The sequence below is a fragment of the Pristis pectinata genome, chromosome 6, assembly GCF_009764475.1.
Source record: "Pristis pectinata isolate sPriPec2 chromosome 6, sPriPec2.1.pri, whole genome shotgun sequence".
Classification (NCBI taxonomy): Eukaryota; Metazoa; Chordata; class Chondrichthyes; order Rhinopristiformes; family Pristidae; genus Pristis; species Pristis pectinata.
The window spans coordinates 1,748,005-1,766,589 of record NC_067410.1 but is presented as its reverse complement, the minus strand read 5'-3'; the positions used below and the strand labels follow the sequence as shown (position 1 = coordinate 1,766,589).

Genomic DNA, 18,585 nt, shown 5'->3' with positions numbered 1-18,585 from the left:
TTCCACTTGTCATCTACCAGGTCTCTTGTCTCATCCCACCTCCCCAACCCCCCCCTCACCTCTTTATCTCCCCTTTGTACGCGGTCCCGGTGCAGAGTCTTGACTTGATACGTTGACCATCCCTTTCCCTCCACAGATGCTGCCTGACCCACTTGAGTTTCTCCAGCAGTTTGTTTTTCATTCCGGGTTCCAGTATCTACTGTCTCTGTGACTCCAACCTTCCCCGCAGGTCCCTTGACCAATATCACGGAAATGACAGTCACAATGCTGGTTGTGGGAACTTGCGTGAGAAAATGGGCACTGCAGTTCCTACTGGTTGACGTCACTTCTGAAGTACTTCATTGTCTGCAGTCTTTTGGGATGTCTTGAGATTGAAACACAGAACGGTACAGCACAGGAATGGGTTCTTTGGCCCACAATGTCTGTGCTGAACATGATACCAAATTAAACTAAATCTCTTCTGCCTGCAGATGATCTGTATCCCTCCATTCTCTGCCTATTCATGTGTCTAACAGCCTTTAAACACCACTATCGTATCTGCTTCCACCACGTCCCCTGGCAGCCTATTCCAGGCACCCACCACTCTGTTTAAAAAAAAACTGGCCCCATACATCTCCTTTAAACTTTCCCCCTCTCACCTTAAACCTCTGCCCTCTAGTATTTGACATTTCCACCCTGTGAAAGACTCTGGCTGTCTACCCTATCGGTGCCTCTCATAATTTTATAAACTTCTATCAGGTCTCCCCTCAGCCTCCGACGCTCCAGAGAAAATGATCCAAGGTTGTCCAACCTCTCCTTGTGGCTCATACCCTCTAATCCAGGCAGCATCCTGGTGAACCTCTTCTGTACCCTCTCCAAAGCCTCCACATCCTTCCTGTAATGGGGTGACCAGAATCGCGCACAATGCCCCAAGTTCGGCCTCACCAAAGTTTCACACAGCTGCAGCGTGACTTCCTGGAGAAGTCATTTGTTCATAATTCCCCCACTACCTGCTGCCAGTACTGATGTCCTCAGGCTTGCAGTGAACAGGAACCTCGCTCCTCCCCGCTTCACCCAGTTGCCCTTATTTACGTGAAAACTGGATCAGGGGGACATCACTGCAGCATCCATGCCCAGGTGTTGGACAACAAACCTTTCTCAGGGCTGGAGGTGAGGTCAAAGTCGAGTTTATCGTCATCTGCACAAGTCCGTGTGTGTACAGGTGCGATGAAAAACTTACTTGCAGCAGCATCACAGGCACAGAGCATCAGATAAGCAGCATTCACAAGAAAACATAACTTGTACACAACTTTTACAAGAAAGAACACAACTAGAACAAAATAAAACAATGTCCTTTTTAGTGCAAAGTGGTCATAGTGTTGGTTCAAGAACCGAATGGTTGAAGGGAAGTAGCTGTTCCTGAAGCTGGTGGTGTGGGACTTCAGGCTTCTGTACCTCCTGCCCGATGGGAGCTGTGAAGATGGGATGGCCCGGATGGTGGGGATCTTTGATGATGGATGTTGCCTTCTTGAGGCAGCGCCTCCTGTAGATACTCCCAATGGTGGGGAGGGATGTGCCCATGATGTATTGGGCAGAGTCCACTACTCTCTGCAGCTTCTTACGTTCCTGCGCATTTGAATTGCCGTCCCAGACCGTGATGCAACCAGTCAGGACACTTTCAACAGTACATCTGTAGAAGTTTGTTAGTGTGTCCATTTTAGTGCAAAGTGATAAGATAACACAGTGAAATGCATCTTTTGTGTAGAGTGTTCTGGGGGCAGCCCGCAAGTGTCGCCACGCTTCCGATGCCACCATAGCACGCCCACAACTTCCTAACCCGTACGTCTTTGGAATGTGGGAGGAAACCGGAGCACCCGGAGGAAACCCACGCAGACACGGGGAGAACACAAACTCTTTACAGGCAGCGGCAGGAATTGAACCCGGGCCGCTAGCGCTGTAAAGCATTACACTAACCGCTACACTACCGTGCCTGCCCATAGTGATCACAGTGTTGCTAAACTATAGTGATTAGGGTTGTGCCGGTTGGTTCAGAAACCGAATGGTTGAAGAGAGGTAGCTGTTCTTCAACCTGAAGGTGTGATACTTAGGGTCTTCAGGGTCTAGAGCAAGGCTTGAGATCCCACAACGCTGGCTGATTGTTTTACCTCGTGACACCTCTGTAAAACTGCTGGAGCACAGTCAAACATTTCAGGCTCCGTGGCAGAACTTTATCAAACAAAAACACCAAACCCCAAAAGGAAATAATCCAGAGGTGATCAGAAGCTTGAACACAATCTGTGCTTTAAGTCGTGTGTTCAGAGGTTTAAGGAGGGATGTCCCAAGCTTGGGGCCTGGGCAGTGGAGGGACGACCACTTCTCAGGCAGTCCCTCAGCGGCGAGGGTGACTGGCTCCAATTCTGAGGCTGTTGTGAGACCCTCAGACTCTTCCACTGATTGGGGTAGGAGGTACTGGGGGGGTAGTTTGTGAGGTGATGCACTCGACCCACTTACACATGCCCTCTCTGTGCTACTGATGCATGGACTCAGTTCACCTTCACTCTGTGCAGTCATGGGCCAGAGGTTCCCAGGAGCCGCTGGGGATGTTGCACTCCCTCAGGAGGCTTTGAACATTTTCCTTGACTCTTTCGGTAACAGAAGTTGGAAGCAAAAGTCGGGCATTCATCCCGTTTCTGCTCAGTCGTCTCTTCCCGTGACAGGGCTCGGAACAGAGTGTCTGTTTCCGGAGTCTGGTATCGGATGTGTGACAGGCATAGCCTGCCCATTGGAGCTGACTTTGTAATCAGGGCCTCACTGTCGGGGATGTTGGGCTGGGAAAGGGCACCGACGTTGGTTCACGTCCTTCCAGTGAACTTGGAGGATTTTGCAAAACATGGCTGATGGGATCTTCCAGGTCAACGAGACATACAGGAGGGGAAATTTGGAGTATTGTGTGCAGTTCTGGTCACCTAACTATAGGAAGGATATCAGTAAGATTGAAAGAGTGCAGAGGAGATTTACTAGAATGTTGCTGGGTCTTCAGGAGTTGAGTTACAGGGAAAGATTGAACAGGTTAGGACTTCAGCATAGAAGAATGAGGGGAGAATTGATAGAGGTTTACAAAATTATGAGGGGTATAGACAGAGTACATGGGAGTAGGCTCTTTCCACCTAGATTAGGAGAGATAAGTACAAGAGGACATGGCTTTAGGGTGAAAGGGGAAAGGTTTAGGGGGAACTTCACCCAGAGAATGGTGGGAGTGTGGAACGAGCTGCCATCTGACGTGGTAAATGCCGGCTCACTCTTAAGTTTTAAGAATAAATTGGATAAATACATGAACGGGAGAGGTCTGGAGGGTTATGGACTGGGTGCAGGTTAATGGGACTAGCGGAATAAAGTAGGGCCGAATGGCCTGTTTTCTGTGCTGTAGTGTTCTATGGTTCTATGGGAGAGAATCACTGCTGTCCTGTAGAGTCACAGAATTGTTCAGCATGGAAACAGGCCCCTCAGCCCAATTGGTCTAGGTCGATCAAGGTTCCCATCTAAGATAGTCCCATTTGCCCGTGTTTGGCCCGTATCCATCTACACCTTCCCTTTCAAATAGGAAAGGTTCTTTCCTATCCTGTAGGCCGTGAGTGTTGTGCCTGATCTGTGGTTCAAGGGTTACGCACTCTTCCCCCTTTGATGTACTCAAATGACTCAAGAGTGTAGATGAGGGAAGAACGAGAGGTCAGAGAATTGGACAATATGGGAAGAGGCCCTTCAGCCCAACTCATCCATGCTGACCAAGTTGCTAACTGAGCTTCTCCCGTTTGCCCGTGTTTGGCCCATATCCCTCTAAACCTTCCCTATCCATTAACCTGTCCAAATATTTTCTCAGTGTTGTTATTGTACCTGCCTCAACTACTCCTCTGGCAGCCCGTTCCATACACTCACCACCCTCTGTGTGAAGAAGTTGCCCCTCAGCTCCCTTTTAAATCTCTCCCCCCTCACCTTAAACCCACGCCCTCTAGTTCTTCACTCCCTTTCCCTGGGAGAAAGACTGTGCACTAATCCTACACCAATTCCATTTTATTCTCCACAAATTCCCATCTACTCACCCGGATTCTACCCCTCACACATGGTACAATGGAGAAGTTAGACTTTCCACGACTGACCACCCTAAGAGGTGAAAGTTTAATGCACGACCCTCTGCCATAGAAGGTGAGTGAGTGTGTTGTAAGGCAGAGCGAGGTGTTTCAGTTCTCGTCTTTAGAGGAGCTGAACGAGTAGGCATCAGGCAGCACGGTGGGTCTGAGCCGAAGATTAGGTCAGCCATGATCGTAATGAATGGCCTACTAAATGCTCCTGCACTTTAGGTTGCTGTGTGAGAGAAGAACGCCAGGTGTGCGCTCCCACCCATGGACCTAGTCAATGGAATGGCTCCATTTCCCCGATGCTGGGCAGGCAGTATCCTGTTTTTTCCTTAATTTGCATATTCATATAACTTTTACAGAATATTTACATAACTTTCAAATTAAAACACCACCATCTCTGTCCAGGATACACTCCAACCCCAGTGGTGCCCACCGGTCTTGACAGACCTCCAGTGGACACGGCGTGTTCCCTCTCCAGGGACACCCAGGCACAGGAGTCTCCTCAGAAGAAGGGCAGGCAGTTGGCTCAGGCAGGACCCTCGATGGCCCGCTGCCTGGACCAGTGAATGGCCGCGTGGGCCTGGACTAAGAGCAGACTGATGAGGAGGTCCCCACGGAGGAGGTGTGGAGACGGATGTGAGGGTCTGTGTCCCGGTTCATCCCCAGCAGCTGCGTGACAGAGGACTCTCTGATCTCTGGGCGGTTTCCGGGGGCACACACCGAGACAGGCACCAAGTGCTGCCGGAAGGTCATCAACTCGGTGAAGGACGCCCTTTGGTCTGCCCAAAACCTGTGGGTCTCCCAGCACAGGGGGATGTCTGTAGGGGAATGCTGCTGACTGGCACAGTCCCAGCTGCAGGAGAACATGCTGAGGGATGCACTGAAGCTCAGAGAAGGACTACAGTCTGGGCTCCTTTCGCTACCGCACACGGAGGGGCTGAGTCGGGAGGGGAAAAACCTCAAACAATGAAAGGGGTATCACCCCAGGGGGCCACATGAGTGGCAATGGTGCTATGGTTTTAAGAATAAGTTAACACTACTGAATGTATTGAACATATGACAGGAAGAATGTAAAAAGTATTTTGCTCTGTTTATTTTTTGGTATCTATTTTTATATTATGGATAAAAATTATATTTTAAATAAAAAGAGGACAGACGAGGAGGTTCCCTGACCGACCAACCCCTCCAGACCGGGTGCCCAAAGGTGAGGAGCGTGGGGCTGGAGTGCAGCCAGAAGTTCAGACACCCAGACGGGGCTGCAACCTCGCCCCTTCCAGCTCTTACTGTGCAAGACGAGAGCTTGATGGTGGCTGGACCGGTATTTGCAGAGCGCTGATCTGCCAGGGAAGATGTTAATCATTTATTTGTGGTGGAATTATGCTCTCCAATAAGGGCTGGGGGTGGGGACCCACCCACCACTTGAATCCAGCTCCAGCACTGAGCAGCAGCTCAGCTTCGGGACGGATCGAAGTGCCTGTGAAGATGAGCAGCCTGCGGGAACTGTGCTTGGGGCTCCCCCTGCGGCCACTGCCCCCCAACAGAGGGAGAAGCAGCCAGGTGCCCCACGCCCCCATCCGCACCCCTCCTCTCACGCTCAAGGAGGAGAAGGTACGTTACCCACACGTTCCTCCTCAGTACGGGTGGTGATTTCGGGTCTTCCCTGTCAACAACCTTAGAGTCACAGAGTCACACAACATGGAAACAGGCCCTTCATCCCAACCGGTCCATGCCGACCGAGATTCCCATCTAAGCCAGTCCCATTTGCCTGCGTTTGGCCCAGATCCCTCTAAACCTTTCCCATCCATGGACCTGTCCAAGTGCCTTTTAAACGTTGTTAATGTACCTGCCTCACCCGCTTCCTCTGGCAGCTCGTTCCACGTACAGACCACCCTCTGGGTGAAAAAGTTGCCCCTGATGTCCTCTAAATCTTTCACCTCTCACCTTAAACCTGTGCCCTCTTGATTTTAGCTCCCTTTCCATGGGAAAAAGTCTGTGCGCATTCACCCTGTCCGTGCCCTTCATGATCTATAAGATCACCCCTCAGTCTCCTCCACTCCAATGAAAAAAGTCCGAACCTGCTCAACCTTTCTCCATAACTCAGTCCCTCGAGTCCCAGCAACATCCTCGTAAATCTCCTCTGCACTCTTTCCAGCCTAACAACATCTTCCCTACAGCAGGGTGACCAAAACTCAATGTAATATTCCAGGTGCAGCCTCACCAACGACTTGTACAACTGCAACATAACATCCCAACCCTTGTACTCAGTGCCCTGAGTGATGAAGGCCAGCGTGCCGAATGCCTTCTTCACCACCCTGTCTACCTGTGACACCACTGTCAGTGAACCGTGTACTTATACTACAAGGTCCCTCTGTTCTACAACACTCCCCAGGGCCCTATCGTTCACTGTGAAAGTCCTGCCCTCATTTGTCTTCCCAAAGTGCAGTATCTCGCACTTATCCAAATTAAACTCCTTCCTGTTCTTATGATTAAAATGTTTATTTTAATCATTGGGTCACTCAGCACAGAAACAGGCCCTTCAGCCCATTGAGTCCATGCTGAACATTGACCACCATTTGCACCAATCCTGGATTCATCCCATTTTATTCTCCCCACATTCCCATCAACAACCCCCCCCCCCGATTCTTTGAAGCATTGTAAATGTTTCCGCCTCTACCATTCGTCTGGCAGTTCGTTCATAAACCCACCACACTGTGTGTGACAAACTTGTACCCTGTGGATCAGTGCTGGGACCTTTAATACATACTAATGACTGGGATGAGAATGTACCAGGTATGATCAGTGCATTTGCAGATGACACAAAAGTCAGTGGAGTCGTAGATAACAAAGGCGCAGTGGGGCACAGACCAGCTGGAAAGCTGGGCCGAGCAGGTAGAAGGTGGAATTCAGTCCAGACAAGTATAAAATCCTGCACTTTGGGAGTCAAATTCTGGTAGGACATGTGGAGTAAATGTCAGGGACCTTAGGAGTGTTGGTTTAGAGAGGGACCTTGGGGTGCAAGTCCATAGCTCCCTACGTGGTGATACAGGTGGATAGGGTAGTGAAAAGGGGCATTTGCTGTGTTTGCCTTCATAGGCTGAGGCATTGAGTATAAGAGTCATGTTGCAGCAATATGAAACATTGGTTAGACGGCTCTTAGAGTATTGTGTACAGTTCTCGTTGCCACACTGCAGGAAGGATGTGTCATAGATACAGCACGGAAACAGGCCCTTCGGCCCAACTTGTCCATGCTGACCAAGATGGCCACCTAAGCTAGTCCCAACCTGGCAACGTTCTCACAAGTCTTCTCTCCAGGGTGACCAAAACGGAACACAATACTCCACTGCGATCTCACCAACGTCTTGTACAACTGTAACTGTACCCGACTCCTTTACTCAGTGCCCTGACTGATGAAGGCTCGCGTGCCAAATGCCTTCTTCACTGTCCTGCCTACATGTGACGCCGCTTTCAGGGAACCATGTACTTGTACTCCCAGGTCCCTCTGTTCTACAACATTCCCAACGGCCCTGCCGTTTACTGTGAAAGTCCTACCCTGGTTTGACTTCTGAAAATGCAACACCTCACCAGACACATCATCTATTTGCCGTTCCTCGGCCCACTGACCCAGCTGATCACGTTCCCCCTGTAATTTTTGATAACCTTCTTCACTGTATACAACACCACCTATTTTAGTGTCACCTGCAGACTTACGAACAGTGCCTTGAGCATTCTCATCCAACTTGGTGATAGAGATGACAAATATCAATGGGCCCACCACCGAGCCCTGGGGAACACCACTAGTCACGGCCCTGCAGTTTGAGAAACAACCTTCTGCTCTCACCCTCTGCTTCTTACCATCAAGCCAATTCTGTATATTATGTGGTACCAGTAGAGAGGGTGCAGAAGAGATTCTCCAGGATGTTGTCTGGAATGGAGGGCTGTAGTCATAAGGAGGGATCGGATAAGGGGGGGTTTACTTTCACTGGAACATAGGAAGCTAAGGGGTGACCTTGTGGATGTTTATAAAATAATGGGGCATAGATAGGGTAGATAGTCTTTTTCCTGGGGCAGGGGAGTCTAGAACTAGAGGGCACAGGTTTAAGGTAAGAGGGGAGAAATTTAAAGATCAGAGGGGTAGTTTTTTCACGATGGGTGTGTGGAACGCACTGCCGGAGGAGGTGGTGCAATCAGAAACAGTCACTGCATTTAAGGGACATATAGACAAACAGGCAAGGTGTGGAAGGATACGGTCCTAATGTGGGTACATGGGATTAGTATAGATGGGCAAAAAGGTCAGCATGGACGTGTTGGGCCAAAGGGCCTGTTTCATAGAACATAGAACATAGAAAACCTACAGCACAATTCAGGCCCTTCGGGGCTATGCCGAACATGTCCCTACCCTAGAAATTACTAGGCTTACCCATAGCCCTCTATTTTACTCAGCTCCATGTACCTATCTAACAGTCTCTTGAAAGCCCCTATCGTATCCGCCTCCACCACCGTTGCCGGCAGCCCATTCCCCGTACTCACCACTCTCTGAGTAAAAAACTTACCCCTGACATCTCCTCTATACCTACTCCCCAGCACCTTAAACCTATGTCTTCTTGTGGCCCTGGGGAAAAGCCTCTGACTATCTACCCTATCAATACCTCTCATCATCTTATATACCTCTGTCAGGTCCCCCCTCATCCTCCGTCTCTCCAAGGAGAAAAGGCCGAGTTCCCTCAGCATTCCAGGCAGCATCCTTGTAAATCTCCTCTGCACCCTCTCTATGGCTTCCACATCTTTCCTGTAGTGAGGCGACCAGAACTGAGCACAGTACTCCAAGTGGGGTTTAACCAGGGACCTATATAGCTGCAACAATACCTCACGGCTCCCTAAATTCAATTCCCCAATTGATGAAGGACAATACACCATATGCCTTCTTAACCACAGAGTCAACCTGAGCAGCCGCTTTGAGCGTCCTATGGACTCGGACCCCAAGATCCCTCTGATCCTCCACACTGCCAAGAGTCCTACCATTAATACTATATTCCGCCAACATATTTGACCTACCAAAATGAACCACTTCACACTTATCTGGGTTGAACTGCATCAGCCACTTCTCAGCCCAAATTTGCATCCTATCTATGTCCCTCTGTAACCTCTGACAGCCCTCCAAACTATCCACAACACCCCAACCTTTGTGTCATCCGCAAACTTACTAACCCACCCCTCCACTTCCTCATCCAGGTCATTTATAAAAATCACAAAGAGTAAGGGTCCCAGTACAGATCCCTGAGGTACACCACTGGTCACCGACCTCCACGCAGAATACGACCCTTCAACAACCACTCTTTGCCTTCTGTGGGCCAGCCAGTTCTGGACCCACACTGCAATGTCCCCATGAATCCCATGTCTCCTCATACATGCCTGTGCTGTATGTTCTATGATTCTATGATTTCTTATATCATTATGATTCCCTTAATATCTGAAAGATCTAAAAGTCTATTTCTTGAACATGCTCAGTGACGAAATCTCCACAACCCTCTTGGATAGAGAATTCCAAAGATTCACCAACCTCTGGTCGAAGATATTTCTCCTCTTCTCAAATGGTGAACCCCTTATTTTGTGACTCTCCAATCAGGAGGAACACCAGACCTTCATCCACCCTGTCAAGCTCCACAGGAATCTTGTACACTTCAATGACAACAGCTCCCATCCAAACTCTAGAAAGTACAAGCTGTGTCTGCTCGATCTCTCCTCACAGGAGAGATCCCAGTTCAGGAATCAGTCCAGAGAACTTTTGTACTCCCTCTGTCACCTTAAACCTATGCCCTCTTGTTTTTGTACCCCTCCCATGGGCAAAAGATTTTGACTATTTACCCTATCTGTGCCTCTCATAATCTTATAAGACAAGATAAGATTTCTTTATTAGTCACATGTACATCGAAACACACAGTGAAATGTACCTTTTGCGTAGAGTGTTCTGGGGGCAGCCCGCAAGTGTCACCACGCTTCCTGTGCCAACATAACACGCCCACAACTTCCTAACCCGTACGTCTTTGGAATGTGGGAGGAAACCGTAGTGCCCGGAGGAAACTCACATAGTCATGGGGAGAACGTACTAACTCCTCACTGGAATGGCTGGAATTGAACCCGGGTCACTGGCGCTGTACAGATCACCCCTCGGCCTCCTTCGCTCAGGGAAAACAAGCCCAGCCTGCCTGATCTCTCCCCATGACTGAAGTCCTCCAATCCTGGTGAAACTCCTCTGCACCCTCTCCAGCAGGGAGGCTAACCTGTACACAATAGTCCAGATGCAGTCTCACTAGGGGCCTGTATATTTGCGTTAAGATATCTTCATCCTTGTACACAGATCCTCTTGCAATGAAGACCAACAAACCATTTGTTTTTCAAGCTGCTTGTTTACCTGCATGTTAAATTTCAGTGATCTCTGTCCAAGGACACCCAGGTCTCTCTGAACACCAACACCTTTCAATGTCTCACCATTTTAAAAATTCCTTGCTTTTCCATTGATTTTCTAGTGGAGTGGGTGACGTCACATTTTTCCACACGATATTCCACCTGCTGTGTTCTTGCCCAGTCACAGCCTGTCCCTAGCCCCTTGCGATGAAGACAAAAAGTGCTGGAAGCACTCAGAAGATCGGACAGCATCCGTGAAAAACAAGACGGAGTTAATATCTTCATCCTGAAACATTGACTCTGCTTCTCTCTCCACAGATGCTTCCTGACCTGCTGAGTGTTTCCAGCATCTTCTGGTTTTATTTGAGATTTCCAGCCTCCTTTATATTCCCCCAGACCCACTCTCATCCTCCTCACAGCCCACACTGCCGCTCAGTGTGGACTATTGCACTTGATCCAGAACTTTGATACACTTGATGAACAGGGAGGGTCCCAACACCAGGCTCTGCTAGAAGAGCCAGAAAATGACCCAATTGTTTGTCTTAGAGTGACACACCAGCAAAACAGGCCCTTTGACCCAACTGGTCCATGCCAACCAAGGTTACCTACCTGAGCTAGTCCTATTTTGCTGTGTTTGGCCCATATCCTCTAAACCTTCCCTATCCGTGTACCTGTCCAAGTGTCTTTTACACATAATTGTACCCACCTCTGCCACTACCTCTGGCAGCTCGTTCCACACACTCACCACCCTCTGGGTGAAAAAGTTGCCCCTCAGATCCCCTTTAAATCTTTCCCCTCTCACCTTAAACCTGTGCCCTCTAGTTTTAGACTCCCCTACCCTGGGGAGAAAATCTGTGACCGTCCACCTTATCTGTGCCCCTCATGACTTTATAAACCTCTATAAGGTCATCCCTCAGCCTCCTTCACTCCAGGGAAAACAGTCCCAGCCTGTCCAGCCTCTCCTTATAACTCAAGCCCTCCAGTCCCGGTAACATCCTGGTGAGGCTTTTCTGCCCCCTCCCCAGCTTCATCACATCCTACAGTGTGGTGGGCTGAACTGCACACAGTACTCCAGATGTGGTCTCAACAACATCTCGCACAGTTGTAACATGACGTCCCAACTCCTGTACTCAATACCCCGACCAATGAAGGCCAGTTTGCCAATCACCTTCTTCATAATCCTGTTTACCTGTGTCGCTGCTTGTAGGCAACTATGTACCTGTACCTCTGGGTCTCTCCATTCTACAACACTCCCCAGGGCCCTGTCATTCACTGTGGACGTCCTGCCCTGGTTTAAATTCCTGAAATACATCACTTCACACTTGTCTGAGTCCTGATCTCCATTTAGGTGAAATGTGTAACATCTGGTTCCCTTTGAGGAGAGTCAAAGGTGCCTCAATGAACGTTCTCAGCCTGAGCCATGTTAGGTAATCAAAGGTTTGGTTAAAGGGGCAGATTTTGGAGGAGGAGAGAGGCAGGGAGGGGTTCCAGAGGCTGGGGACCAGGCAGTGGGAGTGGTTAAATCTGGGCATGTGTGAGAGGTCAGAACTGGGTGTGTGCGGTGTGCGGTGTGGGTGGGTGGGTGGGTGGGGGGGGGGGTGGTCGGTGTGTGTGTGTGTGAAGACAATAGGTGTGGTGTTGAAGCGATTATTTTGGTGTAACAGGTGGCAGTGAGCAATGCCCTGCGTTATTTCCCTGCGGATCTGCACAGCGTCCTGGCCCCCGAGTTCACCGACGAGCTCCGGCAGTTTGGGCACATCTACATGTACCGCTTCTGTCCGCAGATTGACATGAGGTGAGTGCAGCAAGTCCCTCAGTGCCCCGCTCCACCGCGCCTGCTCTGCCTTCCGCTGCCTGTGCCCGGAGTGGAGCCTCCCCCACAAACCCCTCCCCTTCCCCCAAACCCCTCCCCCTCCCTCTCCCCAAACAGCCCCCTCCCCAAACAGCTCCCCCCTCCCCAAACCCATCCCCTCCCCAAACTACCCCTCCCCAAACCTCCCCTCCCCAAACCTCCCCTCCCCCTCCCCAAACCCCTCCCTCCCCAAACCCCTCCCCAAACCCCCTTCCCCTCCCCAACCCCCTCCCCTCCCCAAACCTCCCCCTCCCAAACCCCTCGCCCTCCCCAAACATCTGCCACTCCCCAAACCCCTCCTCCAACCCCATCCCCAAACCTCCCCCTCCCCAAACCTCTGCCACTCCCCAAACCCCTCCTCAAACCCCTCCCTCCCCAAACCCCTCCCCCTCCCAAACCTCCCCCCTCCCCAAACCCTCTCCCCCTCCCCAAACCTCTGCCACTCCCCAAACCCCTCCTCAAACCCCTCCCCTCCCCAAATCCCTCCCCAAACCCCTCCCCCTCCCTCGAGTCCCTCAGCCTTTGCTTATTGCTACTGATATCTCCCATTGCAGCCGGGTGTCAAATACACATTGACACAGCTCACGTGAAACGCTTTGATTTGGGTGTCGCCAGCATTTACTGCCCATCCCTGACTGTCCCTGGAGAAGGTGGGGGTGAGATGTCTTCTTGAACCGCTGCAGTCCTTCTGGGGAAGGTGCTCCCACGGTGCTGGTGGGGAGGAAGTTCCAGGATTTACACCCAGTGGAGTACAGGAAGGAGATAGAGAGCTTAGTGACATGGTGTCATGACAACAACCTTTCCCTCAATGTCAACAAAACTAAAGAGCTGGTCATTGACTTCAGGAAAGGGGGTGGTGTACATGCACCTGTCTACATCAATGGTGCTGAGGTCGAGAGGGTTGAGAGCTTCAAGTTCCTGGGAGTGAACATCACCAACAGCCTGTCCTGGTCAAATCACGTAGAAGCCATGGCCAAGAAAGCTCACCAGCGCCTCTACTTCCTCAGGAGGCTAAAGAAATTTGGTTTGTCCCCTTTGACCCGCACCAACTTTTACCGATGCACCATAGAAAGCATCCTATCTGGATGTATCACGGCTTGGTACGGCAACTACTCTGCCCAGGACCGCAAGAAACTGCAGAGGGTTGTGGACACAGCCCAGTGCATCACGGACACCAGCCTCCCCTCCTTGGACTCTTGTCTTTACCTCTCGTTGTCTTGGTGAAGCAGCCAGCATAATCAAAGACCCCACCCACCCGGGACATTCTCTCTTCTCTCCTCTCCCATCGGGTAGAAGATACCCCATGCCCTGAGGGCACGTCCCACCAGACTTAAGGACAGCTTCTACCCCACTGTGATAGGGCTATTGAACGGTTCCCTTATACAATGAGATGGACTCTGACTTCACGATCTACCTTGTTGTGACCTTGCACCTTATTGCACTGCACTTTCTCTGTAGCTGTGACACTTTACTCTGTACTGTTATTGTTTTTACCTGTACTACCTCAATGCACTCTGTACTGACTCAATGTAACAGCACTGTGTAATGAATTGACCTGTACGATCGGTAAGCAAGGCAAGTTTTTCACTGTACCTCGGTACAAGTGACAATTATAAACCAGTACCAATACTAGTGACAGTGAAGGAACGGCGAGATGTTTCCAAGTCAGGATGGGGTGTGACTGGAAGGGGAAGCTGCAAGTGGTGGTGTTCCCCTGCACCCGCCGCCCTTGTCCTTCTGGGTGGAGAGGTGGTGGGTTTGGGAGGTGCTGTCGGGGTAGCCTGGGTGAGTAACTGCAGCCACTGTGTGCCGGTGGAGGGAGTGAGGGAGGGAGGGCAGGTTATAACTGGGATACGATTGATGACTGTAATATTTGTTTCAGTGTTGGAGTGATGTGGAGCTGGTTACAGGGTGGGCTTCTGACAGGGACGCTGTGTGGGTGCGCCCACCCACTGCCAAACAACTAATAAACAGCTGTTGTTGTTGCCCTCCCAGAGCGTACCCCATCAACGAGTACCCCAGTCAGTCAACCGCTGCCGCTGCTGTAATGCACATGATCATGAACAACCTGGACCCTCAGGTAGCCCAGGTAAGCTCCGGGGGGCCCTCTGTTGGGTTCTGGACCCTCACCACTGGAACCTTATTCCCCCTGGGAAGTCTGCAGCCCAATGGTGTGAAGATTGAATTTTCCATTTTCAGGTAACCCCACTCCCACTAGTCCAACCAGGGTCTCTCTCCTCTATCACCTTTCCCACTGCCTCCCCCCTCCCTCATCACCTGGACATCCTCCTCCCCCACCTGGAGCCATCTGCCCATCACCCCTCCCTTATCCGCTTCCACTTATCACCTTCCAGCTTCTTGTCTGTAGCCTCCCCCTCCCTTCCACCACCATCAATCCTGCCTCACCTGGTTCCACCAATCACCCGCCAGCCCCTGCCTCACCCCCATCCCTTGCCCCTCCCCTTTATTACGCTGCCTATCTCCCCTATTGCCTTGGGTAAGAGGAGGGACAGAATTGTTTGGGAGATGGGGATGTAAATCTGTGTGGAGAGATTGGAGAGACCACGGTTGTTTCCTTGGAGCCAAGAGGGCTGAGAGGAGATTCGGAAGAGGTGGACAAGAGTCTGGGTTGGCGAGAGGGAAACTGTTCTCACTCAAAGGGGTGAACATAGAACATAGAACATGGAACACAGAACAGTACAGCACAGGAGCAGGCCCTTCGGCCCACCATGTTGTGCTGAACTAATTAAACTAGTAATTAAATGCCTGACGAAACTAATCCCTTCTGTCTGCACAGTGTCCACCTCTCTCCATTCCCTGCACATCCATGTGCCTGTCTAAGAGCCTCTTGAACGCCTCTATCGTATCTGCCTCCACCCCCACCCCTGGCAGCACATTCCAGGCACCCACCGCTCTCTGTGTAAAAAAACATGACCCACATATCTCCTTTGAACTTTCCCCATCTCACCTTAAATGCACACCCTTTAGTATTAGACATTTCAACCCTGGGAAAAAGATACCGGCTGTCTACCCTTTCTGTGCCTTTCACAATTTTATAAACCTCTATCAGGTCTCCCCTCAGCCTCTGACGCTCCAGAGAAAACAACCCAAGTTCGTCCAATCACCCCTTACAGCTCATGCCCTCTAATCCAGGCAGCATCCTGATGAACCTCTTCTGCACCTTCTCCACAGTCTCCACATCCCTCCTGTAACGGGGTGACCAGAACTGAATGCAAATTCTGGATGGAGGGAGAGAAACTTCTAGCTCACAGCGATGGGATTTGGGGACACGCAGTGGAAGGAGGTTCAATAGGAACTTTCACAAGGACACTGGCAGAAGCGATCCCTTGCTGAAGGACCAATCCCAGGATCCCATTCCCTTCCTGGAATATTCTGGAAGGGTTTATCCCACAGGTTCCTGGAAAATCCCAGTGATCCCTTTGAATTCTTCTGTTGTAGTTTCCCCAGGAGCTGGTGACCTACGGAGGGAACGGACAAGTCTTCAGTAACTGGGCTCAGGTAAGCCTGAGATGGCCGTTGATAGGCCATCGTGGGATTGCACTGTGCATAGATGCCCCACCTACACGTGTCCACGTGTACGACATTCCACCCCATGTGTCCAGTGTACACAACCCTCCTACGCTGCAGTCTGTGTTCCATGCCGTGCGTTAACTTGTCCAGTGAGGTTACTGTCCGGTGCTGTTATTTATTTGGAGCTGGGAAGACATTCGGAAAGGTTCCATGTGAAGGAGTGTCCAGACATGAGTGTGAATGGATTTGGAGGGAGGCTGCAGGTCTGGGGGATGTTGGGGAAGGGCAGGACGGTGGGTGTGTGCAGACCTTGTCAGGAGGTGTCCCATACTGTGGCCTCGGCTTGGCTGTGACTGGTCATAGAGTCACACAGCACGAAATAGGCTCTTCAGCCCATCGAGTCCGTGCCATCCATCAACCACCCATTTACACTAATCCTACACTGAGCCCATTTTATTCTCCCCACAGTCCCATCAACTCCCCCCAGACACTACCCCTCACCCACACACTAGGGGGCAATTCACAGCAGCCAATTAACCCACCAACCCGCACATCGTTGGGACATGGGAGGAAACCGGAGCACCCGGGGGAAACCCATGCGGTTGCAGTGAGAATGTGCAAACTCCACTCAGACAGTGCCAGAGGTCGGGATCGGACTCGGGTCTCTGGAGCTGTGAGGCAGCAGCACTACCCGCTACACTGTTGCCCCCAGATGGCGGAGAGATGCATTTAATTCACAGGATGGGGGCTTCATTGGCCATGCTAGCAGTCATTGTTCATCCCTACCTGCCCCTGAACTGACGAGGTAGTTAACAGCCAACCATTGGTGTCTCTGGACTCACACACAAGCCCGGGTGGGTAAGGATTTGGGAAGGCCTTCTGGATCGACCTGTGTAACCTTTGAGCTCTCTGTTGGCAGTTCTGGATAACGATGCACTACCTCTCTGAGATGGGGGACGAGCAGACGCTGGTGATGTGTAGCGGACACCCTCAGGGCCTGTTCCCCAGTGCCCCTAGTGCACCTCGTGTGGTCATCACCAATGGCATGGTAAGGGAGCCTGCCCCGACACCCACTGCCTTATGGAGCACCTGCGTTCAGTCCACAGGGGTGACCCTGAGCTCCCTGGTCCCTGCCACATTAACTCGCCATCCCACTCCCATTCCGATCTCACTGTCCGTGATCGCCGGCACTGTCACAATGAGGCCCGACACAAGCTTGAGGAACCACACCTCACCTCCAGCTTCTATCTGTGTCATTTCCTATCTGGTGCCACCATCACCCACCAACCTCCTCCCTCACCTGGCTCCAACTATCACCTACCAGCCCCTGCCTCACCCCTCCCTCTCACCTCTTTACACCGGCCATCTCCCCTCTACACGCTCAGTCCTGATGCAGGGTCTCAACCCGAAACATTGACCATTCCCCCTCCTCCGCAGATGCTGCCCGACCCACTGAGTTCCTCCAGCAGCTTGTTATTTGCTCCTCACCTTCTGTCTGGGCACGTTGCAGCCTTCAGGACTCCATATCAAACTCTCCAACCTCCTAGAGCCCACTTTCCCTGTCTATAACAGAAAGGGGCCATTTCCCCTGTCTGTGACATTGCCTCAGTTCAATCCCCTCTCCACGAGCACACCCTGACCTGCTGACAACCCATCCCTCAGTGCCACCCCCGGTCTCACCCTATCACAGGTACTTCCTCTGTTCCATCTCTCACCTTCTCTGCAACCTAAAACCAACGTTCTGTCTGCCCCATTTCTGATGAAGGGGTCCTCAGCTGGAAACATTTCTTCCTCCACAGATGCTGCCTGACCCGCTGAGTGTTTTCAGCACTTTCTCTTTTTGCTTCAGTTTACCAGCATCTGCAGTTTATTTGATTTCCATGACCAACATGCCAGTGGTGCCTTTACCTGGCAGTGGAGGTTGCCCACACTGGGATCACCTTCCTCTTTGCTTCACTGATGAATTTAAATGGACGCTACCTCTTTACAATCTCAGACCCCCTCCCTCCCTCCACCATCGGTGCACAGGGGCTGCAGTCTACACAACACACCGCGGTTACTCACCCAGGCTTCCCCGACAACACCCCTCAAACCCACCACCTCTCCCACCCAGAAGGACGAGGGCGGCGGGTGCAGGAGACACCACCACCTGCAGCTTCGCCTCCCAGTCACACCCCATCCCGATATATTTCCATTGCTGTTCCTTCACCGTCATTGGGTCTGAATCCTGGAACTCCTCCCCACCAGCACTGTGGGACCACCTCCCCCAGAAGGACTTCAGCGATTCCAGAAGGTGGCTCACCCCCCACTGTCTCCAGGGGAGGTAGGGGGCAGTAAATGCTGGGCTTGTCAGTGACGCCCATATCAACGTATGATAGCTGCCCTTCTCTCTCTTTTCCTCACTTTCTTCTCTCTTTCTCTTTTTTTTGATTATCTCCATCTTTTCCTTGTACTTCTCATTCCTTCTCCCTTTTCCTGACATTATAACATGGGATGTGTTTTGGGAATCTGACGTTCCCTGCATTAATTCTTTGGAAAGCATTGGGTTCATGTCCACACAAGAGTTCAGGGTTGTAGCTGACATTCCCACAGTGCAACCTCCAATCCTTCCCGTGGTTCCAGCTCCCCACAATGCTGCAGTTTTCTGTCCGTGGGTTTTGTGTCGGTGGGATCTCCTGCTCCTTGTTC

The 18,585-nt window shown here is 51.2% G+C and overlaps 1 protein-coding gene across 16 annotated transcripts in view; it reads left to right on the top strand.

Annotated features, from left to right (window-relative positions):
• The first annotated feature begins 5,533 nt into the window (after positions 1-5,533).
• The window catches only part of uroc1 (urocanate hydratase 1), a 135,332-nt gene continuing 122,280 nt past the window's right edge, over positions 5,534-18,585 (top strand). For all 16 annotated transcript variants that reach the window (XM_052017447.1, XM_052017461.1, XM_052017459.1 and 13 more), the window contains exons 1-5: positions 5,534-5,720; positions 12,179-12,309; positions 14,362-14,455; positions 15,826-15,885; positions 16,817-16,945. In XM_052017447.1, coding sequence (XP_051873407.1) covers positions 5,595-5,720; positions 12,179-12,309; positions 14,362-14,455; positions 15,826-15,885; positions 16,817-16,945 — 540 coding nt within the window. In that variant the 5' untranslated portion in view covers positions 5,534-5,594. The remainder of the gene's footprint in view (positions 5,721-12,178; positions 12,310-14,361; positions 14,456-15,825; positions 15,886-16,816; positions 16,946-18,585) is intronic.